The sequence below is a fragment of the Periplaneta americana genome, chromosome 13 (genome assembly GCF_040183065.1).
Source record: "Periplaneta americana isolate PAMFEO1 chromosome 13, P.americana_PAMFEO1_priV1, whole genome shotgun sequence".
NCBI classification, from domain to species: domain Eukaryota; kingdom Metazoa; phylum Arthropoda; class Insecta; order Blattodea; family Blattidae; genus Periplaneta; species Periplaneta americana.
Window position 1 is genome coordinate 125,271,932 of NC_091129.1, and position 26,102 is coordinate 125,298,033.

The following is a 26,102-nucleotide window of genomic DNA, read 5'->3' on the forward strand; positions in this document are numbered from 1 at the left end:
TGACTCAATTTTCCACGAGTTTTTAATGCAATTCTTTTTGAAGTGATGTCGACCAGAAATGAAGTTTCCTTATAAATCTGTCGATTTTATTTCTGTATGTTACTGTGTTAACATCTTGGCATTGCAAGCTACTGTTCAAAGTGTTTAAGTATTCGAAAATATATCAGCAAGATAGGCTACTGTAAGAAACCAAAGAAAATTGCAAAATAGGTTTGCATAATTCGATTTCTCGTCTTGCAGGTACTGGTACATTAGAAGTTGGGTGGTAGCCAATAGCTTTGAGTACAGTTATCGTTGTTTTCGATTTTACAGAGATTTATATTCTTTTCGAATGTGGTAAAGTACTGGTGCGGGATTGGGAGGTCGCCAACAAATGCATTTTCCGAAAGCGTGATGCTTTCAAAAAGTTTGGGAACCACTGGTTGTATGTAACATTTACGAATGCATGATGAATAGTTAAGTGCAATTGACTCTCAACAGAATAACTTCAAGAATCGTGTACATTATATGCCACAGAGCATACAATCATATCAGCGTTCTTTGATGGAGGGATTTATAAAAAAACGAATGTGTAAATTTCTGTAAATCCTTTTCCATTAGCCAACACTTACGTTACAAAATGGGTCTTCTCATTTTGAAAGACTCTGTTCAAATTTTGCGAATTCATTTTTGTGGTATATGTAATAGGAAAAACCACACCTATGAATTTTCTTATAAGCAACATTTAAAATTCTATTCAATGTATTAAATATGTTTATTTTCCTATTTCGAAAAAGATTTATAGTAATATATATGTATAATTTGCTCGAATATTTTCAAATTGGAATTTATCGGTGTTATTTGTCTCATGCAATCTGCAATGACAGAAATGTTGGTTAAATAAATAAAATAGTTAACTTTGGTGGCTGATTGCTCAACATTCTGGCCATTGATTTCAGGAATAATGTATTTTTAAGAATGATACAAGTCTTTGGTTTGGCACATGTAGTGTTGCATTTTTCTTTCTTTCATTTTTTTTTTTTCCTTGTATCGATAAAGTTAAAGAAGAGTGCAAAAAGCATATGTTTGCAGTAAAATTAAACTTGGGACACACAATCTGATTTCACGTAACATAAATTTACTTTTCAAAGTTTGTCAAACTGAAGATTAACCTCTTAAAATATTTGTATTAAAGTGATGAATTAAAAATCCTCTTGGAAATAAAATAAAGAATTGGATTAATTCTAGCAAAAAAACTGTTTCACCGAAATCTTAGCAGTTCAGAACTTGAGACAACAGTGACAGAAGTATGCAGAGATATCATGATTACATTTCAAGCATTCTTGTCTGTTATTGGGGATAATGAATTCCGTCTTTTGCATGAATCACCTAAAAATGTAATCCAGCATCACCAAATTAGCAAGTGCAGAAAGGTGTTACAAGGGAACTTCTACTGAGCTCATCTTGAAACCTTCCTTCCAGTTAGATTTCCACAGCAGATAAACAAATATAAAAAATTAGCTGCCAATAATAACTGTAAGGGTGTGAACAATGTCTTATAATGTTGCATTAAGAAAACAATGGTCTGTACTTGGAAAGAGTGATTGAGTTGCCATTTTCTGTGAATGCTTATACTGTTACATGACGTGTTTTGCACTCATTGTAGTTTTAACTGAATGAGTGTTGTCTTCTGTACTCATGGCTGGGAACTATTAAATCTTTCAATAATCTCTTATTCAAACTTTAATTTCGAAACTGCACAGTTAACATGGCAGCAATTTTTTTTGTATTTGTTTATGTGCTGTGAAAATGTTTGAAGGAAGTTTTCGACACGAGTTCATTAACAGTTCCTTTGGAGGCATTAAACACGAGCCATCCAACTTCATTGCAGCAACATGATGCTTAACAGAAAACCAACTATTCTAGGTCACTCTCAACTAAATTAGAGATTAATCTAATTTAATCTTTTATTGCTAACATCATGTCACCAAAGCCTGTGCACTGCATTGCTGAATGCACTTCCTAAATTTATTGGCACTCACTGAGAAAATGTGTATGGATATTTGAAGAGTAGTAGTACATCTTTATATGTGATGGTTCGATGATTCCATGAATGTTTCATATGTTTTGCGCATTTATCTTTTGTTTTCTTTGCATTTGTGGTTTTTGGAAGGCATTTTGTTTCTAAAGAATTTTGTTGTGATAATGACATATCTACAAGTTTAGTGGTTCTTTTCTCAAATAATGTATAATGAGTGTTTTCTAATAAACAAAGCTCTCCTCAGTAAATGCGTATATAAACCATGATCCTGCTTCCATAAATTTACTTCTTCAAACACGTTTTTCTCTGTGTCTGAGGTGAAAGGTTGTGTGCTCTTGTCATGATTGCTGCCTTTATCGCCAGTAATGTCCAGACTTCATATAGTGAATATTAATGGTAATTAGTTAATAATTAGATCTATATTTAGGTTGATTTGGTATTCCTTGGATGTGGTCTGACTTTGAAGTAGTTACTACAAGTGCAGAAAAACTGCTGAATGTCGAAAGACTTTATTATTTATTTTTATTATTACTTTTACAATTACATTGACAATATAAAACAATTTTTCTGTGAAGTCAGTGATAATGGGATCTGTAATGAAGCCTTTTGTCACTTAACATTCGAGTTAACATTTTTGCTATGCTGTAGACTTGTTTTTAAATTAGAATGGCGCAGACTTTATGTATGTATAATTCTCTTTATGTTACTTTTCAGTAGAGCTTTGGAAGGTTGACCATTTTTCTTTGTTTTGGTTTTATGTTTGGACTTGAAGGAGATGATTCTTTGTAGTTCTGATGGCAGAATTATTTATGGACGATATTGTTAGTGTATTTAGTCTAAACATGGCTATTACTTCTCTTTTAATTTACTCTCTTATTTTTTCTGTTTCTCTAGAAGTATATTTTTCATTGCATGGTATGAAATTGAGTGTATTTCTTTGTTAGAGGAATTTTTAATTTCGTGCTGGTTAGTTTGCATAATCATTACTTGAAAGACTTGATACTGGTAATCTTTTTATATGTAGTTTGATTATAATTATGTAAAAATTCGATAAAAAATTTTGTTCTCTGTGGGAGTTGCGATGATGCAATGATTTAGAAAAAAAAAGTTGTATTTTTCTTGAATTGCATTTAAATCTCCTCCAACTTTATTGTTGATACGAATTTAAATTGTAGTCTCTTGGTAGTGACGTAATATTGTATTTTATTTCTGTTTTCAGGAGAAGATGTTTCATTTTTGGTTCAACACGTTCTTTGTTCGTGAAGAAGTACAAGTACCTGAGGCCCCTGTGAACGGGAATGAGGATGTGGATATGATCCCACCTCCTGAACGTTCAGGCCGAGCCATGAGCTGTGAGGAATCCCGTGTGCCACCTCTCAACATTCGGCAACCGAGGTACTTATAACAGTATTGTGGTCAGCTTTGAAGTTCCCTAGATGTGCTAACGAGTAAAGCAGGTCTGAGTTTCTTGGGTCCAAATCCAGCAGAGGGCAGTGGATTTTTAAGGCTGATAAAATCCTTATCATAGTTTTTCTCAGAAGAGAAGTAAAGCTAGGTGGTCCGTGTTCTAGTTCTATGGCAGATAAAGCCATGCATGTAAAAGATTTAGAGAATTCCAAACAAAATGTACTGGCTGCAACTAAGTTACTTGTTATAGTGCTTGATAAACATCTGGGCAACTTCGAAATTCCCTAGGCTTGCTTGCCATTGCATCTGAGGTTCATGGAGTCAAAAACTGACAGGTCCGTATTATAAATTTATGACAGGTAGAAATGCTGTTCTGGATTTAGAGGATTATGTCTTTAGTTCGAAAGAAGTAGATAATCTGTGGGAGAGTGTTGCATTAATTCTTGAGGGGCCGATTTGCTATCAGTGAGAAGCAGATTCTCCTTTTGGAGAGATGAGAAGTGTAGACAACTGCAGACTCAGTTGTTAACAGTTCGCATCCATATTGGATAACAGTGAAGTTGGGACATAAATTCTCTCATTTATCTTTGGTATACATACACTACCTCAGACTTAGAGAACCATATATATCATGTTTATTAGGATATCACGCATTCTCGAACCTATTTTATCATCCATCTATTGTAAGACAATTATTTTGTTTTTTTTATGAGCGGTCATATAAAACTTTTGTAATGTTGGAAACTTCAGCTATTATTTATTGAAGTATCTTTTCCAGCATTCATAAGTTTGTACATCTTGGCTTTTGTTATGTAAATCTGTTAGGAGGATATGAAAAGAATCAAGTTGATTTCGATTATTGTATTCCAAATATCACCAGAAATGGTGGACTAGGGAAAATAGCATAGCACTAAGCAAATTTAAGTCTAAACTTAAACTATTAAATGATTATTTGTCAAAACCATTTATTACAAAAGAGGAATTAGACAAAGAAATGCATTGGCACTCTAGGAAAGGTTATAAGAGATACAGGAATTGTTACTAGCATATGCAGATTATCTTGTTTTGATAGCTAGATCAGAAAGAGTCATTAAAGAAGCCTTCAAGAAACTAGAAAAAAAGCCAGGATGCATAGGAATCGGTGTTGATGAGAATAAAATTAAATACATACCAGCTGTTTTATATCTGGCAAATACTACATGTTTTGAAGTAAATAGTTACACATTTGAAAGTGTAATATATAATTTATAAATCTTCTCACCATTTGTGAAATGCCACAAGGGACAAAGAGTACTTAACCATATAAATGTTTACAAGTTCATTAAACCATTGATTTTGTTTTAACAATGAAACTCCTACAAGTACATAGCTGCAAATACATTTTGAGATTAGTGAGTTGAAATATGTGGGTAGTAAGATTGAAAATACAGTATTGTATAATATGAATACACTTAACCCAGGTGGTTCAATCTATCATAGATTATATCAGCATCTGACATACCTATGCGGATGACTTGTATATGTTATCAAAGAGACCTAGTACTCTGGTAGAAGCATTTGAGGAGTTTGAAAGTGCAGCAAAGGATAAACGAGCAGAAAACAAAATATATGATATGTAATTTGAAAGAGAGGAATACAGCTACCAAGGTAAAAATAGGAGAGTACATAATTGAAAGATCTGAGAGTTTTAAATACCTAGATTCACTAGTAATAGATGATAATAATATAAAATTATATATACAGGCAAGATTATTGGCAGGAAATAGATGCTATTATGCACTACCGAATGTAATAAAAAATAAGAACATATCAAGAAATGTAAAACTGAATATATTCAATACATTGATAAGACCTATTGTAACTTATGGCAGTAAAACATGGATATTAACAAAAAGAGAAGAGTTACAAATTGATTTCTGTGAGAGAAAAATATTAAGAAGAATATTTGGACCAATAAATAATAGAGAAATATGAAAAATAAGAACAAATACAGAAGTATATGATCTTTATAAAGAAACTGATTTGATTACTATTATTAAAATTCGACGACTGAAATGACCGGGTCATGTCTGCAGAATCCCAGATATAAGAGTGCTGAAAAAGACATTAGACGGAAAGCAGGAGGAAAAACATGTGTAAGAAGGATGGATGGATGGGGTTGAGTGTGATTTGAGAAAGCTCAGAGTTAAATGATGGCGAATTTAAGCACAGGTTAGAGGAGCTTTGAATGATTTATGTAAGGAGACCAAAGTTCTACGAGAACTGTAAGTGCCCTGGAGTAAGTAAGTATAATATAAGTTTTTCTTTAGTCAACTGTCCGAAGACAGGTCTGAACCTCACAAGTGATACCAAGAAGTGAGGCAACTAGGCCAGGAGATAATGGGGTAGGCTGGCCAGTTCCTTTCCCTCTCCATTGCATACATCGCCAATTAGCTACAATAATATAAGTATTAAAACTAAATGTTGATTATATAAAACATTAATAAGACGGGCTTGTTATATAGCTGTGGAACATGGCCTGTGGTAGAAATGAAGAAAACAAGTTGGGAATATTAGAAAGAAGAATATTTAAATGAAGGAGATACACCATGTTTCATAAAGATTGGAGAGGTTAAAAAACTTTATTGTGAGTAAACTATTGCACTTACATTAATGAAACCAGTCCAGAACAAATGAGGAATTCAGTTTTTTTTTACATCTACAAATGTTCAATATTTGTACCGTGGTTGACACAGCATACATCCACATGGTAGTTTAGTTCTTGTCACACTTGCGTCAACATGGATTAGTCAATAGTGTCAACCGCTGTAATGATACGCTGCCTTAGGTCTTCGATATTATGCTGCATCGGTGAGATGAATACCTTGTCTTTGATGTAACCGCACAAAAAGAATTCACACGGTGTCAAATCCGGTGATCGTGGGGGCCACACTGTTGTTTTTGACATGTCCAGTTCTCCAGCTACAATTTCTGTTAATTTCTGTGGGCTGCGCACAAAACATGTCTGCACACGATCCCTGTCTTCCTCTGAGGTTAATGGACGACCAGGTGATTTTCCTTTGCACAGAAAATCTGTTTCTTTAATTATTGCAAATTGAATTTTCACTAGGTCGGTTCTTTTCGAATTTTATACGAAATACATGTAGGACAGTAATCACTGATCTAGTAGTGTGAAATTCCAAATAGCAGAACAATTTCTCCACCCACGTAGCAACCATTGCACAACAGTAAGGGATACAAGCTGCAGCTGAACAAAACAAAACGGTCTAGTGGCTGTAAACTCTGAGCTTAACAAAACATACACACACAAACTTGAGTTCCTTGTTCGGTCTGGACTGGTTTCATTAACATAAGTTCAATAATTTACTTGCAATAAAGTTTCGTAACTCCTTAAATCTTTATGAAACACGGTGTATATTGAGAATAAGATACAGCCCTGAAATATATCAGATATGTAAGGGAACCAGATATAATAAAAGTCGTTAAAACAGACAGGATCATATGGCAAGGACATCTACATAGATAAAAAAATGATGAACATAATCTTTGTAGAAAGCTTACCTTTACTGAACCAGGTAACATAAGAAGGATTTGGCGACCACTAAAAAGATGATTTGAGAGTAGATGAAGTAAGGAGATGGAAAAACATAGCAATAGAGAAAAGTGGAGGAGCATTGTAGTATTGATCAAGACTGGAAGCAGTTGTGCAACTGGTGGTGGTGGTGATGGTGATGACAGCAATGGCAGTGACTTGTTCCACAATCCTGAAAAGAATTAGGGGATGATGGTATCGTAAATTTTGTCCCTCTACCCTTTCCCTCCTCTGGTACTAATAATAATGAAAACATTTCACTTGCCAGTATTCACACACACAAGAGTGGCTGTTTCCACCCTCTACCTTTTTCCAACTGTTAGGTTTGCAGACATGAACGGCTCATATAAACTAGGCTAATGATTCGGTCTTTATTATTCAAATTTAAATGACATGAATATATATATTGCCTGTAAATGTATATACGAAGAACAGAGAGATTGAGAGAGAGAAAAAAAAAAACAAAGAGAAAGTAGGAATTGTATTTTGTATATTATTTACTAGCCGTACCTATGCGCTCCACTGCACCCGTTAGAAATAAATATAAAGTAATTACATAATTAAAATAGGACATTTGACCCAGGGAACATTCGTGTTTGATAGAAGGATAAATCGTTTAATATGTTACTTAATTTAAATTGTATTAAATCATTAAAATGCGATCATTTTGGTCCAGAGAGCAATCATTTGGTGCAACGACAATTTCTTTAACATGTTTCTTAATTTTTATTACATGCAACCATAGTTTAATGAACATTGACATCATTTAGATTTAATGTGTATACTTTATTTTACTTGCTATATGTTTCCATTGAATTATGATAATAATTTAATTTTAACCCTTGTTTTCTATGTATTCAGTAAATGGTGCTTGACCCACTATGGTTCTGAACCCTTGAAATAACTTATATTATATTATATTATATTATATTATATTATATTATATATTATATCATATTATATAAAAGTGTGTTGATAATGGATGTACTCCGCTAAGTAAGTTTTTAATTTGTTATGGGGGCTCTTGAATCTCAGGAGGAACAAATTTTATTTTACAACAGCACAACATAATCTGCTTGGCTCATTGCCCAATTTTTTTGCATCGCATTTAATGCATATGTATTTTAGCTCAATTCAATTGAGCATAGTTAAAATTTGGATTATAAAATAATGGAATGTTAAGCTAATATATTATTACTGCATACTAAATGAATACACACTCGTTGTTCGTTAATTCTCTGAGATAAACATTATTTTAAGAAATACAGGATATACAGAATAGCCTATCAAGTTTCCTTTGCTAGTTTAATCTTACCTGTCCTCAATTCACTCAGAAGTTACTGTAATAACATTATAGCATTATGTCCATATAGAGAAACTACACTTTCCAATGGTGAAATAATAATTAATTACACAAATCGGTTAATTTAGCTTCCGATATTACTTCATACAAACACAGAAACATTCTCTGTACGCTGTGATTCATAGCTTTCGATTGTTGTTGACCAAGGCCCCTTATAGACGAAGTCATTTGTTCTTTATTTCATTACACCGCATTAGATGGCAGTTATTTTAATTTTAAAACTTATTTAACTCATTAAATATCAGTCCTATCAAAATTTTGTATAGAATAAAACTTATCGGAAATTATTTTTAAAGACATTTTTGTTATGTAACATTTTTCACAAAAATCAATAATAAGCGAGATATTTCGATATATTTAATTCAGGCCCCCTTATAACCCCCCTTTTAAATAATATATTTTGAATGCCATATAGCCTAAAATCTAAGTTACAACGAACTTAATTTATATTCCAATTTTTATCGAAATCGGTTCAGCCATTATCGCGTGAAAAGGTAACAAACATACAGACAGACAGACAGACAGACATACAAACAAAAATTTCAAAAAAGCGATTTTCGGTTTCAGGGTGGTTAATTATATATGTTAGGACCAATTATTTTTGGAAAATCGAAAATTACCAGAAAAATTTCGTCTACAGATTTATTATTAGAATAGATTTGAGCCGTTCAGAGCAAAAGTGGTGTAAGTCAAAATTGACTTACATCACTTCTGCTCTGAACGGCTCATATGATACACTGAGAGTGCTGAATTTCATTGTGCCATGTTGACCTCCAAGAAATCTTGAAGATAAAATCGTATTGGTTGTATTTATGTGATACATATATTGCTTGCAGAACGGGTTCCCTCGTGTCGCTGGAACCAAACATGAAAATGTTGGTGCTACGACTAGACAAATGGGGACTTGATGATGCCCATAAAGATAAGCAGAATAAAATATACACCGCGGATTTTAAGGTGAGTTTTTCGTTTGCATATAACATAAGTCTGTATTAAGGGTTCCCATTACATTCAAAAAGAATTATTCACTTACATATTAATATTACAGCAAAAACCTTGATTTTACGTTTTCCTTGTATTCATTTAAAAAGTTCCACCGAAACTAACACAAGAACATTGTTAAGTTTTACTTAATATTACGTTCTCGATTTCTGTGTAATTTCTTGATTTTACGTTCAGACTAAGCTTTTAATGGCCAATAATTATTGATTATTCTACATTGCTCAAAGTTTAATCAAGTCATTTAAACATTCTTACCACAAGAATCTTATAAGGAAAACAGTACCTAAGTGCAATTGACAACAAACTGATTCATGCTGCAACCCTGATTAAGGTAAATGTTCTGGATGCTCTGCACTTCATTGCAGAAACTTGGCGAGCAATCATAGATTCAACAATATGTGTTTTCATAAATGTTGATTTACTGTGGCTGGAAGTGGCTCTCTCAAGGTTGAAAATGCGTTGGAATTAAACATGATAGAAGACGAAAGGGATCAATTAGAAGCTGATGTATCGTATGAAGAATATGTAGGCTGTGATGATAAAATTGTAACATGTGAAATTCAGACATAGAACAATTAATAGGAGGAAAGCTTGCATCTGAAGAAGGGAAGGAGGAGAAAGATGAAGGAAACATTAAATCCCGAACAACTTTGCTGCCAGCACTGGAAGGCATTAGCTATGCTAAGAAATACCTAATGAGATTTGATTGTAATGATTATGTAATAACTGTCCCCAGCAGTGTTGAAAGTGAAGTATACAGGGTTTATCAGAAAGCGAAAAAACAACCTACCTTAATTGACATGTGGAGGAAGTAAATATACTTTTTTTTTTACCTATATCTATATACAGTTAACAGTAAACGAGTATTTTGCGAAGTTAAAATTTTTATATTTGTATATTGTTTAATATGATGTTGCTTGAATGTGTAAAGTACGGAAACCTATCTATATTTAAATTTCCTTGATTGTGCATTCATTTTAAACAGTCCCTAGAAAAAACGTAAAATCCAGGTTTCACTGCATTATCTTTTGTATTCATAGAGATCTTCGTGCTAAAGAGATATTTGTGAAGACTTGGAGTAGATTGTAGTGAGGGAATGATACAGAACTGAATTTTCAAGCGATCAGAAAATGAAGCAGTTTAGTCTTTTTGTGTAAATAGGCTTTTCTTTTTTGTTTATAATGTATCTTTTGGTGACCCAGTGGTTACTATGTTTGCTTCTGAATGAAAGTGATGAGGGTTCAAACCCAGTAGAGGATGATGAATTTGAAGGAGCAAAAAATTGGACATTATCTTAAAATTATAAAATCTGTAAAATCAACATTACAGTAACATTTTTACTGCAGTAACAAATGTAGTGTGCAGTTTGTAATAGTAAATGTATATTTTGCATAAAATCAGATATCAATAATAATTCTAAATATGTTGTACATGTTTGAGCAGTGAATAAAAATCAAATTAATAACAACAATATTATTATTATTATTATTATTATTATTATTATTATTATTATTATTATTATTATCATTATCATTATCATTATTATTATTATTATTATTATTATTATTATTATTATTATTATTATTATTATTATTATTATTATTGTTATTATGGCGACGATGGAGTGGTGATGGAGATGATAGGCACTGTACACAAACTTAGGTACCATGTTAATGGTGAAAAATTTTTTTTGTCATGTTATTAAAAGCATAGTGTAATTTTCCTTCTAGTTCATAACAGTGATTTAATAAAGAATTTCACTACACATTACATTGTTATTGTCATTTTTAGGTGAGTTTGTTCCTGCACCGAGTACCCACAGAGTTGGGTTCGGTTACTCCAATGGAGCAGCGCTGGCCATCCCAGAATTTCCAAGAAACACCAAGTGAATCATCGGGGAATGATTCAACTGAGTCGGATACAGCCGAAGAGGAGGAGGAAGAGGAGGACGGTTGGGAGTCAGGTGAGTTACTTGATATTTCTTATGTTTTCCACATTTTAATCCAGTGGTTCTCAAAATGCTAAATATAATTACGTTGTCAGTACAGTAATTGAAAAGTATAATAATTTATTTCCAAAATTACTGGAGTCTTGTCTTTCAGTAACCAGTAGTTGCATGTGGTTTATTCATTATGAATACAGATTCATTGTTACTCAGTTCTAAGAAAGTTCTGTAGTTCTTGAGAACCACTGCTGTACCAAGTGTAGTTTAGTTAAGTGTTTTCCCGAATACCTTCATGCTGTAAGGGATACAGGGATCTGACCGTAGTATTTTCTTCTCTCCATCACACGCATGCAACCAGTGGATTCTGCAGAGCGAAGGGTGGGCAGATATCGTCTCCTGTCTGATCCTGACTTCAGGCATTCAGGCCAACTCTTTCAATCGTGATGTCAGCGGGGATGGGGTTCTGGGTTTTCTGTGGTGGGTTGCGAGGGCCCTGACTGAAATTTGATACGGGAGGGGGCATCGGTAGGAGTCAGGCCTTCTACAAACATTCACTTTATTTGTTCCAATATTGTACATTGGGATCAAGAAAAGAGATCATCGAGTGCTTAAATATTTGAGATGCTGTGGAATACAGTAAATGAATCCTTAGTGATTGTCCAAGCGGGATATGAAATTCCCCGACAAAATGTCAGTGGACAGATCTCCATGCAGACACTTTGTGTCAAGAAGAGAGGGAATATGGACAGGTATTATGTGCATACCACCACCTATCCTGGATTACTACAGAGCAATGGATTACAAAAGAGAATTTATGGGATGTAGTGTTGAGTACATTTAGTGTGTGTGAGCCTTTGGATAATCTGCAGGTTCAGATGTCTTACTGTATTCCTTTGGATGCAGACTGAGGCCATATTTCATTCAGAATTGGTGTACTACATTGGAAATATCTGGATCATTAATTTCTCCTATAATGATTCAGTATGAATATTATGTTTTGTCTTTTGTAGACTTCTGTAAAATAACTATTGGTATTTATTTCTTCTTTATTTTTTTATTTAAAATATGTATTTAATAGCTGTACATATTTCAAAAGACAGTTCGTTTTCATTTCTATTTTGTTGTGTCGTCATTAATTTATATTATATAATTAAGTTTTCATAACCTTTGCATATATTGGTCTTAAAACCAGAAACATTTTGAATATTGATCAACATTCTTTGATTTTACATACAATGGAGCTGCAATTATTGTCGTTAATTTGTTCTACAAAACTGCACAGTTATTGAAATGACAGTAATCAAATCATTTAAACCCATATTATAGTGACAATGTGTTCTGAAAATAAAACCTAGCCACACAAAATTATTTATTACTGAATTATAATCCCTTTATTACTAGTATATTAATTTTAATTCAATCAAAATTCAGTAAATAGATTATTTTCTTTACCTACTTTAATTATTTCATGCACTGCTAATTTTGCCGAGCATCCCTTTAATGATAATTGTTCTAATCATATGTGGAATTTTATATGTACTTGTCCCTTGCCCATTGTGCAACTCAAACCAAGAAATGGATTCGGAACACCTCAAAATCTGTGCTTCAGTGGCTGACCATGATAATATCTTTGAAAAATATTGGAGTGCAAGAGGTCAAATGACTTTATTGTCAAACACCTGGCATTAGAAAACAACAACATATGTACTTGTCCACACCTGTGGAGTAACGGTCAGTGCGTCTGGCCACAAAACCAGGTGGCCTGGGTTCGAATCCTGGTCGGGACAAGTGACCCGGTTGAGGTTTTTTCCGGGGTTTTCCCATAACCCAATACGAGCAAATGCAGTGTAACTTTCGGTGCTGGACCCCGCACTATTTTCATCGGCATTGTCACCTTCATTTCATTCAGACGCTAAATAACCTAGATGTTGATACAGCGTCGTAAAATAACCCAACAAAATAAATAAAATATATGTACTTTCTAAGAATCACTGTTAACTTAGAAAAAAAGAAACACTTTTAGATCTCTTTACTCTTTTGGGTACTTTTTTTATAGTACCATTTTGTATAATCTAAAACCACACCTCTAGCTGCAAACAGTCAACAAACTTCACTGATATCTCTGATAAAATTCTTCAGAAATCAGTTGTTAAAGTTGTAAATCCCCAAAGTCCAGACTTGACCGCATGACTCACAACATTAGGAAACACTCAGGTGTGCTTGAGATAGTGTGAATGTTAGTAATTCAGGAGAAATGTACCAGTACTTGACCTAGCAAAAACAGATGGTAAAATTTTGATGATAGTCAAATTTAATGGTCAAGATCCGTTATATTTACAATTAAAACAAATACATATAAATTATCATTATTAAAGTCTGCTGTGATTCACTGATTTTTGTTGTTTTTAAGCTATCTTTAGGCATTGTTAGAAAGTTGAAATTTCGACTTGTCATTGTTCCAATAGGAAAACAGTTTGAAATATTTCGATCGATCACAGAAGTAGTGCTACCGATCAGCTGTAAAACAGTAATAGAAACAGTTACATCTAACTTGAACCCCAGTCAGCTACTACTATTGAAATAAGACAAAACTAAAGAAACATATCAATTTTCAGTGATACTTTTTCATGTGGGATTACAAGTGAATTAATGTGTAGATGGCTGAAGATAGGAACTTTACTGTTTGCGTAGTAGAGTCAAAATTATATTTATAGCCATACTTACAAGATAAATTTGGGGCATGACTGTTGGAGCAGTCTTTGTATGGGATAGTGTGTTTTAAACTTCCTCTTGTAAAATTGTATGTAAATACCAAGTAATTTCATGACATTATTAACTTCCATTCAAGTACAAGACCCAATGACCTGTTAGTTTCAATGCTGAATTTTCAGTCCACCTCTTCTTTGGATGATCCAAGTATCTCTTCACATGTGGACAGTAATGAAACATGGTGTTAGGGATTCTGTACATTGTACATGATCTTTCCATTGGAGCTGGTAATCAGTGTACATCAATTGTAACTGAAGTTTCTGCATGACAGAATATTGAAATCTTCCCTGATACAGCGACACACAAGAATACACTAGTATAAAACATTAGCAAGACCTGTACTGCATGGCATTTAAGTGTGCTTAAATGCGACAGGCTCATGTCAGTAGATTTACTGGCATGTAAAAGCACTCCTGCAGGACAAAATTCCGGCACATCTGGCGACGCTGATATAACCTCTGCAGTTGCGAGCGTCATTAAATAAAACATAACATTTTCCTGTACTGTATTATGGAAGTGAGACATGAACAATAAGAAACAAAGATGTGAGTCAAATTATCAAGTAATTTATCCGTATAAGAAGAGCAGTTTAGTTGTTGATGAGTACTTATGTGAAAATCAGAGTGTGTTTATTGCATTATTGTTTCCAAAACTCAAGAGACTGTAACAAAATTATGAACCACTGCAAGAGTAAGCCTGTAATTATCTGTCTGCATTTGATTTATAGCTTTTTTGGAACAACAGAAAGAAACTTTCAAATACAACATTTCAGCACAGTCTCCTTGTTTTTCATTGTATTTGGTTCAGCTTCTTTTCTGTGTTGGCCTGAAGTTGTCTTTGAGTAGATCAAGAGATATTGATGTTAGGGCTTTAGAATCTGAATTTCTGGAGCATTTCAAGAGAGTGGACAGCAGCAAGTGTACATGCATTGTCATGCAACAACAAAACAACTTTCAAATTTACTTCAAATTGCTTGTTTCATCTTGTTGAACAGATGTCATTATAACATGCACTGTTTACTGTTGAGTCCCTGTTTTTGTAATGTTTCAGTATTTTCTCGTATAAAGGTGTCAAATTGAGCTCTATTTTCTCCTTTACACTGATTCCAGTTTTTTCATTCCATATTCTGATATTTGCTCTCCAGTTCGAAGTGGTGTATCCACATTTCATCCAAAAGAAAGGAAAGAGAAAATGCAACACACTCATTACCGTAGTGATGCAGAAGTGTTGGTGGGTGTAAAGACTATTGCGCTAGTGCTCTTTGACGACTGTTTCAGGATCCATCTTGCATAGATTTTATGAAAGCCAAACTTGTTATGGATGATTTCATATGCATATTTCACGTCATTGATAGTCACTGGTCAGTTCATCAGAATCATGGTAGAGATTTTCTCATTATTGTTAGAGATGGTTACGAAATGGCATCCTGCTCATTTGTACTGAAAACCTTACCAACCATTTTTGAACCACATACTCTGCATGATAAAACACTTTCCTCTCATATTGTGATGAAAGCTTTCAAGGAATTTTGATCCCTATACACCTTCAGATCGAAAGAGTTGTTGTTGTCTAGTGCCTTGCATCTGGCAATGAAGCCATTAGCAGTCGTGCTTCCCAATACTTTTGAACTGTAGTTTCTTCTAATTTTAATGCTTCACAGGTCTTCAAGTGATCTTCATTCATTTCTTGTGGCTTTCATGTAACTGTTTTCTTAACGGGCACCAGTTTTTACACTGTGGCAGTTACATCACCCGACTTAAACCCCATTATGCAAGGGGGACCACACCTGTCGTTGGTCAACGGGTCCTTCGGACCTAGCCGGGAGGACTAAATAGATGTTATTTAGATCCACCGACCTTTCCCCCATGTGCCGCTGAGGGGCGCTGTTGTGCTGTGATAGGCCAGCACATATGTAAATGGCATTTCCTCCATTTTAGATGAAACAGTTATACTGCTGTGACTCTGTCTCAGATCGAAAGAAAAAACTGCTCACTGCTTTCCTTTAGTACAGAGATTGGAACATTTCAAATTTTCACCACTGTGACAGGATACTACTGTACATGTCGCCATAATAGAACAACCAATCAGAAAAATTATAACAAGTGCGTATACTTATTGATTTAACCTCTTTATGTGATAGATTATTAAAATACTTTAATTAGTTGAATTCTTTAATAGTGGCAACCTCTATGCTTGTAAAGAAGTGATCATTTTCATCTAATAAGAATGGATATTAAGTGATTTTATTAATATTTTTATATATTTATTTTCATTATTGTGGTTTGTAAATTATTGAATGTTGATCAAGTTTTACAGAATGTGTCATTTTAAAGATAATAATGTTATGAAAGAAGAATTTTTTTGTTATGATCATTCTCGAAATACAGTATGTGGTAATGAGAGATAACATGAAGACTGACTTGAAACGGTTTGTATGTTCCTTGTTACAGAGGGACACGAAACAGTGCAATGTACTTGTTTGTTTAAACATGGTATTCGTGATTTCTGTAGTTCTCCTCATCTCTGTTTGGAATATGGTCATGAGTCGTAGACAAGAATGGTTGGAAAATAGGTGTGCATGGGGTTTGCTTAGATTGGCTGCTGCCTTTAGCACCATATTGGAAGTAGGTATGGTAGTAGCCTCTCTTGTTAAGGATCATGTTTTGTGTGCATATTTTACCCCAATTTTTAGATTCTTTTATATACTTCATGACATGTTTGTGATGTTCATTAAAAGTCGTAAGACTGTTTTAATCATCTTGCATAACTTGTATAGATGCACACTGTTGATGGTATCTTTGTAGTTGGAAATGTGTCTTCCTCATTTTCCCACTTATAATAATGCCATGCCCTGTGCATTTTTAAATTGTTCATTTACTTGTAATGTGATTTTTGGCTGATGACTTCTATAGATGTTCTGGTTTAAGCCAACGTAAGTTTCAATTCATTGTTGGAACAGTACCAGATGTTTGGGTAATTTTATATAAAATTATAAAATAGACTTCGATCTAAAATGCAAGATTTTCTAACATATGTAATGTACAAATTTTATTTTGCTTTACTTTTATATTTTTTTATAATTTTGAAATTCCCCATATGTTTGTCTATCTTCTTGTCAGTACGAACGTTTTGTAGACTCGTAATGTTGGACGAATTATGTGTTAAAAAAGATGTGCACACAGCTTGAACCAATTCTGTGACTTGAAGTTCGATTATACATTGTTTTATTTTACAAAATTGATTGCTTCTAGAGTTGGCAGGGTATTGATATGATGGTTATATGTGCTTCGGTTTGTGATTGTTTTAATTAAACTCACTTTTATGTTCATGATGGGGAATTGAACCTGAGCATCAAATCCAGTTGTTCAGGAATTGTTAGATATGTTCGTTCCATCTATATCGCAATAATTAATTAGGGTAATGGCTTAGCTAGATACAGAGATAAATAAATTAGAAGATTAGAGTTAGAGGTCGTAAATAACAAAGTAGAAAGTCGATTTGATAAAATTTATATGACACATCCATTGTACATACAAATTTATTATTACAGTTGAATGTTGAGCTACTTAAACTCTGCTCATTTGAAGTAGAGAGTTTGTGGAGAGCTATTGTAGTCTTCTTCAGAGAACTACCTGCCTTCCTTGATGCTGATGACCTCATGTTAGGAACAAAATATTGTTGTGGTCTTTTCTCTTTCTTGAAAGAACTGCTTTGTTAAAATTGATTCTAATTTATATGAGCAAAGAATAACAACAAACTTAATTTCAGTTGCATGCAATGATAGAATTTAAATATATCAAAAGACCATAATTTCATGGACTATCAGTCTTGTGGCACTGCTGTCTATTGTATCCCACAATACATTACACATATATAAATGCCATCTATATACTTTTCATTGACAACAAATGGTTAGTATACACATGTGGTTGAGCGAACAATATTGGTTTGAATTAAGTATGTTACAGTGGCATTGGCAAGTCCATCTTGTGAATGCAGAATGAACATTCGAACATCTTGAAAATATCATATTTTGTCGGAAGAAAAAGTAATGAAACTGTGAAAATACTCAAGTGTATGGAGTACTGTGATTTTTTTCTTTTTTTCCATGTTTCGTAGACAGGTTGTTATCAGCATCAAGTTACTACAGCTGCAACTCAAACACTTTGGTTGATTCAGGAAAGAATTTTGCAAGACTATTTTCAGAAATTGTACCAAATACTGGCAAAAATTAATTGTAGCTGAAAGTGACTGCTTTAAAGGTGGTTAGGCAAAGTTGCCACAATATGTCATCAGTGTTCACAGTAGCTGTAGTCCATGAAATTATTGACTTTTTGTGTTGATATTTAGCAATGTTTAATGTAAATGAAAGAAGTTCAATATAAACATGCAAAGAATGAAAGTAGGTGCCAATATTTTAAAGGTTGGATGTTATGTCTGAAGGTAGCTGTAATTTTTTTATAACTATATTCATGCAGTATACATCATCATTACATACAGTTCAAATACTTGATTTGAATTTGAACTTCATGAAGGAAAGGTTCTTTGGTTTATAAGGGACTGAAGACTAGGTTCATCAACCATAAAGAATTAAGACATTTTGATGAATGTCAAAGGTTGGGCTAATGGTTACCATGTTTTCCCCTGAATTTGAGTATTATGGATTGAAACGTGGCTGAGGGCAACAGAATTTTAAGGAGTTGTAAACATTATTAGCATTGTTTCCTTCAGAAGGAGGTCACAGATATACAGCATGTAAAAGTAGTATGAGTCTCCCAGAATTATTGAAAATTGTTTCTTTCCCACCAAGTTTCCTTGCTTTGCAGGTGGATGTCTCTTATGGTCTAAAGTATCAATTTAGAGCCACTGTATTGCCCGTGTGCACCATTCTAGATTAAAATTTGATGATGATTAAGTCGGCACTTGACCATCTTCAACGCCAATTTGCGGAGTATCAATCTCTATCAAAGTTAAACAAGCGAGTTGATGATGATCAAATTTGATCACGGGTGTGGGACTGATTATCTTGAATTGAACATGGGCAAGTCGAGAAAACCAAAATGGCAGCACGATTTGACGTACTTGATGGAATTGAAGATGAAATGATGTATCTTGAACACGCAAATCACTGCGGAAGTAACAGAATTGGTGTTATTGTAGAAAGAGTAAGTTTGGAGATGAATAATAAAAATGTTTTTTTTTTTCTCAAAATAGACTAATGTTTTATATATGTTTCTGCTTTAGAAGATCGGGACTTTACTTGAGGACAAAATAGTATTTAGGCCTAACTGTCCAATTTTGTTAACATAGTAATAAAGTAGTTATTCTATGCCGGTAATAATATAGTAAAACTAAATGACCATTTTGTAGAATGCGAGATTATCACTTATTAGCTATCGATTTGCTGTTTGAAACTATTAGGACCTACATGATGTTTTGGACAATTAGGCTATTTACGCTTGAATTAAGAGAAATTACACAGATACCTTCCTTTCTCTCTTACTCCAAAATTCCAACCTTGTGAACACAAAATAAATGGATAAAATTCAGAACAAGGATACTTTCCTTTCCCTCTTACTCCAAAATTTCAACCTTGTGCACACAAAATAAATTGGCACTAAAAACTTCCTTTTCGTATGCATGACGATGCGTATTCGACATACACAGACGAATTGCTTTTTTTTTTATTTTAAAATAATTGTTAGCGAGGTATCCATATACTGAAATTTTCCCAAATAAATTATTGGCACTGAAATGTGTCTTTTCGTAAGCAAGATTATGGGCATTCGACAAACACATACAAATCTGCTCTTTTTAGTAGCCTATTTCGAGATAATTGTCAGTGAGGTATCCGTATACTGAAATTTTCCCAATTATTATCAATAATATGAAATAACCACTGTATAAATTACGTTACAAATTATGTGGAATTATGTAAACACGTGTAACTCATGTTGAATTGTGAGGTTAAATCCAACCAGGTAGCCTGCTTTTCTCTTAGAGAACTTCCGTCAGTACTTTTATTCTCTAATATGGATGCAGAATTGCTGACGAGTTCTAAAAGAATTCCCACTTCGAACTGTGAGAAGTTGGGTGCTCTTTTCTTTTTTTCTTCCATGGTTATTGAAACTTGTTATTTGAAAACTGCGAGGATGTTTGAAACAGTCCGACAAACAAAAACGAAGCAATAATTGATAGAGTGCGTTCTTTCGCTGTTTTATACGCGGTAACCTAGCGCTCAGATGATTCTTCTCAAGTGAGCGTACCGTCAGCTGACGGTACTGAGTTGATCGAGGGAAAATGTCGGTGCACCGCATCTATAACTTGATCATTGTCAAGAATTAACCATGTTTCCGTGATTGCTGATAAACGGGCTAGATGATCGAGAAAGGTGCACACGGCCATATGTAGTGTACAGGATTTCCAGTAGTGATGGGGGGAATTTAATAATCTGTTCTCGAATAATATTAAGAATCATATAATTTATTTTAATAAAAATTCTCGAATACTTTTATCATTCGCGTAACGATTTTATTAGTCATCGGCAGGTTCTCGGTTCTCTTTTCTGACATCCAGCATGACAGTGATAATGATAGTAGTGACCTGTGACAGCAGTGTATTGTGCAAATACAGGAGTTTATATTTTTTATTCTAATCATATGCTGTAGCTAGCTGCAACTTCCGGTGTTGTATTTCTGTGTTCCATAATTCGACGAGAGAAAGAGGAGAAAGGTGAGACAGAGAGAGACGATCTGGAGCAAGTTTTTATTGCACACAACTACTCATGTTTGTAGGCGAGGTTAGCCGAATGTATAAGATTGATGAGCATTCGGTGTTCTTGAGAACTTTCTTCTCTGTACTGTTTCTTTCTGTTCTCATTCTTCACTTCTCGTAGCATATGCTATCTGATCTAAGTATTCGAATACTTGTTCATGATTCGAGATATATCTCGAGAACTTACAAGAATCGAATAATTCTTATTTTTTTTATTCGAATGCTCCCATCACTAGTTGCCAGGTTTTTCGGAGCGAAATTGGTATATTAGAAGCTAACTTAAACGATTAAGATTTTATCATATGATCTCTAGTTGTTTTCTGCAAAGTAGGTTTGCGTGCCTGTATACGAAGAGCACAAAGTACAGTGAGCACTATAATAATTTCTTTCCTTTTATTAACCACGAATTTATTTGAATCATTTAGTGTTAAATTTACTTTGCATTTTTTGTTTCTTTTTTGGAACTGGTACTGCAGTAGTTTCACTATCAGATGATGAATCCATGTTTAAAAATAGTTCACTTAACTATAAAACATAAATTATAATGTATGTCATCAGTATAAAATACAGTATCAAAAACTGTATCTTTTTTGCCACTGAATACACTCAAAATACATGCTGTTTACTAACTGCGAGAGCAGCGGCTAGGTATTGAAATGGATTAGCTAACAGTGCGATAGATCTCAGAGTACCGCCATCAACTGAGTTACCTCTCTTACATTGTTGCCATTTATGTCATTGTATAAATCAGAATATAAATCAGAATTGGAAATGCAAGTTAATTTCCTTTTTATCAATTCTGACTGATTTTAATCAGGATTCAGGATTCCACCAAGGAAGTCAGGAGAATCTCACCTAAATCGGGATACCTAGGATCCCTGGTAGTATACAATATACATATACAAGATGTTGGGATATGTGGCTCCAGAAACCATGCCCTCTATAGTTTTGTAATACAAAATAATATCTAATTCTATCATTCATAAAATTATTGAATTAGGAGACCTAGAAGATGTTAAGACCGATTGATAATGTAAGTTGTTAGAGATTAATAGATGATCGGAAATGCGAGTTAAAATATCTCATGAATTCTGTTTTTACTTATGCTTGTTTCAATTGAATCCGAAACGTGGATTAAAAGATGAGAATCTCTTATAACACTTACGACCAGAAGTACATTCTACACATAAACGTGAAATGTTTTTGTGCCTTAATTCTTGCTGCTGTGGCTTTGAATCTTCTACTGTGTTTTAATAGATTCCTTGAGGGTAGTATTATATCCCCAAACGAAATGTAACAGAGTGATGTATTAATTTCTTTTTTATTATGGCATTTGGGATATTTTATTTCCTTAACATCATAAAAAAAGTAGATTTTAAGAGTTTTGAAGTACTGCATACAAGAATCCAGATCATCGCTTTTTTCAAATTCTGAAATGATTGTTACATAATTATAAACAATTTGAATGTATGACCTTTTTTTAGCTGAATTTATTCTATTCCATAGCTCTTACATAAGCATTGTAGTTTAAGGTGTGGAACAAGTTAAAAGTTAAACAAAAATTTACACTACATAGCAAGCAGATTAATTCAATTTACAAGTGTATAACAATTCACCAGTTGAGTAGGAAGTATGAGTGCGCAGAAATTTGGTTAATTCTGTTCTGAACCCTTTCTCTTGGCCTTAATATCTTTAAGACAGTTAGGCATTGCATTCAAGACTGTAATACGTGAATAGCGAACCCTTTTTTATTACAACTGAGACTAATAGAGTGGAGATCTGATTTGTGTTTTGTTTTAAAATATGAACTGTAATAATTACAGTGGAATTAATTATTGTGGAAAATCGTTTTTACATATGTCCTTTTTATGCACACCTGCCATTATCATTATAGCTTTCTTTTGTAAAAAAAATATCTTTATCTTGAGATGAGTTGCCCTAGAATATTAATTCATATTTCATTATAAAATGAAAGTATGCAAAGTATGACTTTTTCAGGGTGTTTGTATCGTTAATAGGAGATAAGGATCTTAATGCAAAACAGAGCTCAGTTCAGGAGTAATATATTTTGTGTGTGATTTCCATTTTATGTACTTATCCAACTCCAAACCAAGAAACATTGTGCTTATAGACTCTTTGAGATCAGCAACAATATTGTAGGCAGGGTTGCCAGATTTTAGATTTACCAAGGAGGGACACCCTTTTTCCAGCATACCTAATGAATACTTTTGTTCAGTTTTTGGAAGTTATGTGAGTGTGGGCAGAGTTGATATGCCATAATTGAACAAAAAAAAAAAGAGAGAGAGAGAGAGAGAGAAACACTGTTCCTTCATATAAAGTTAAAAAATAATATGGTTATCAAAATTGCCATTTTAATAAAAACATTCCAAAGTTTGCTTCCTCCTTGAACTGTTAAGCTACTCATTTACTCTTATTTTTTATTTTCTTTAAAAAATTTACTATGTATTTATTTTTTATTCATCTGAAAGCTTGAATTTTATAGTTTTAAAAAATATATTAGCTTTGTCTCTATTATGTTCGGTTAATTAATTAGCTGAGTTTTTATTGACCGGAAGCACCCTTTCTTTAAACCAGAAGTGCAGTTCTGCAAGTGTCAATCCGTCACATTTTGTGTAATAACAATTCGAATTTGGCGGTAGAGTTTGACTATTATTTTTCATACCCTCAGGACGTAGATGATTTTTCTCCATGTTCTGTTTTGCAGCATTATACAACACAAAGTGCACTTAGAATTGAGATATTTTCATCATTCTTGCACCAAAATGAAGCTGAGTAACGTAGCTAAGTGCCAAACTACAAACAGTGTCCTACTGCTTCAGAAAGTTAATTTAAAATTCCAAGATCTTAAATTTTTATTTTCATGTGTGTAAATTTTTTTTTAATAACTGTCCATCTTATTAGCACATAACTGTAACTTCTATTGACCCTTTTTTGATTATGTTGTTAAACCAGATTCTTTTCTAATAACGAAATTGGAAAAATAAACTACATTTTTAAATGGTTTTAGAATTTTAGTCATAACATCCTGGCTCAGAAATTGATTTTCAGTGTAAGCTCAACAGAAATATCTTACTTTTGGTCCACACCTGTGGAGTAACAGTTAGCTCGTCTGGCCGCGAAACTAGGTGGCCCGGGTTCGAATGCTGGTCGAAGCAAGTTACCTGGTTGAGGTTTTTTTCGAGGTTTTCCCTCAACCCAATTTGAGCGAATGCTAGGTAACTTTCGTGCTGGACTCTGGGCTCATTTCACTGGCATTTTCACCTTCATCTCATTCAGACGCTAAATAACCTAAGATGTTGATACAGCATCGTAAAATAACCTACTAACTTACTTTTGGAAATACTATAAGAATTAAGAAGATGAATATATTCTGCAACAGAATTTCTTAATATCTTAGAAGTGCTTTTGTGCATAATTACCTAAATTGAATAAGGATCTGTATACAGGAAAGCAGATTTCAACATTAAATTGTTGTTTATGCTGAGTCTTGCAGGATAATACAATACTTTTGTTGAAAGCATTTTTCCAAGTCATTCTTGATGGTCTAGTGATAACCATGTTTGACTCTGGGTCCAAGGTACTTGTGTTCAAACACAACTGAAGACGATGGATTTTAGGCAAAAAAAAAAAAAAACAGCAGTACAAGCTTGATCAGAAGTGGAAATAAAGTTGTTAATCTCATGTGGTAGATTTACTACATGTAAAAGAGTCCTTAGTTCATTATTAAAAATAAATAAAGACAGAATTCTATGTCCAGTCTTGCCATAACTCCCATGTCAACTTTTTATAATAGATGGCACTACAATACTTATTGTGGACGTCACTGGTTTACATCCTTCTGTATGTAATGATATCTGCTACTGTATCTGCATGAAGTGCACAAATTGGATATGAGCATAAATAATCTGATGACACTAATCGAGAAGCACTAGTAATTTTATTGTCAAGTGTTCATCATTGGAAACAACTATCAAAATTATTTCATGTGTTTGAAGAAGTATTTCATAATTATGAAAATTTTGGCACTTAAACGCACCATATAAAAATAAAAGCTTAGTGATTGAGAGAGTATAATAATTGGTAACACTACAATGTTGTTTGTGTCATTGTAAGTAAATAAAAATAAATAATTTTTTTTATCTAATGTTATACTGACGGAGTAGTTTAAATGGTGCACTCAAGAGGTATAGCAAATTATACAAATAAATTATGTAGTTGGTTCCTATTTGAATTATTGCTATTAAATAAGCTGTTATATCACTTGTAAGAATTTACAGAAATTACAATTGGGTCTGCTGTTTGTTGAAGATGTAGTCTTTCTGGAATGTTTTTCACCATGAATAATATTTTCTTACAAATTTTTGATTATATGAAGACAAGTGTATACATCCCATTTTTAATCCCGGTTTTGGAACTTTAACCTAAAAACACGCTATAATATTTGCATTATAAATTTATTTCGTATGTAACTTGGTTTGGGACCATTATTTCAAATTCAAGGAAGGAAATGTTACATTTAAATGTTATAAAGACCAAGCAACGCAATAGGTTTATATGATTACTCATCATTCATTATTCGAATTTGGCATTAAATTCTTGATGCGCTCTGTTAAACCATGTGGTCTTCCAGAAGGTAAGTCTGCTTTCTATTCCCTCAGCTATAACTGATGAAAGAGAGTAGCTGGCTTTTGCTGATGGTTCGATTCCCTATCTTGAGAGGCTGTCACAAGTTGTGAATGGATCTGTAGTTGTTATCAGGGTACTTGGAGGTGTGCCTATGTTGTTTGTGATGCAGTAATTAGGTGTAACGTAGGCTAGTTTATGAAGAAGAAACCTTGGGCTTGGAACTGGGTTTTTGAAGTATGGAAACAAACTGAAATGTAAACTAATCTTTTTTTTTTGTGTGTGTGTCTGTTGATATTGTTTGATGTTGTATACAATGTGCAGTATCTAAAGAATGAAAAAAGGAAAATAGCCCAAAAAAATCTTTTCATATTTGTCCACTTACTGCAAGAAAACTATTTACTACTACCACTCTATTACTACGATTATTAAACTTATTAATATAATTTCTTTGTAAAAGTACTGTATTGCATTATTTTGAGAAAAAAATGCATTAAACATAGTTTTCAATCTTACTTATATACCTTTTTCAACATTTTGTGTGGCCTTTCCTCCTTTGGTTGTCTTTTATATTTACTCAAATACA

At 33.4% G+C, this 26,102-nt stretch overlaps 1 protein-coding gene across 7 annotated transcripts in view; it reads left to right on the forward strand.

The window, feature by feature from the left end:
- The window catches only part of Pten (phosphatase and tensin-like protein), a 232,732-nt gene that overhangs the window by 18,803 nt on the left and 187,827 nt on the right, over positions 1 to 26,102 (forward strand). For 5 of the 7 annotated variants that reach the window (XM_069844074.1, XM_069844077.1, XM_069844080.1 and 2 more), the window contains exons 8-10: positions 3,240 to 3,415; positions 9,219 to 9,339; positions 11,176 to 11,347. In XM_069844074.1, the coding sequence (XP_069700175.1) occupies positions 3,240 to 3,415; positions 9,219 to 9,339; positions 11,176 to 11,347 (469 nt within the window). Of the gene's footprint in view, positions 1 to 3,239; positions 3,416 to 9,218; positions 9,340 to 11,175; positions 11,348 to 11,687; positions 26,032 to 26,102 lie in introns of those variants that run through there. The other 2 variants (XM_069844073.1, XM_069844079.1) reach the window with 1 other exon arrangement.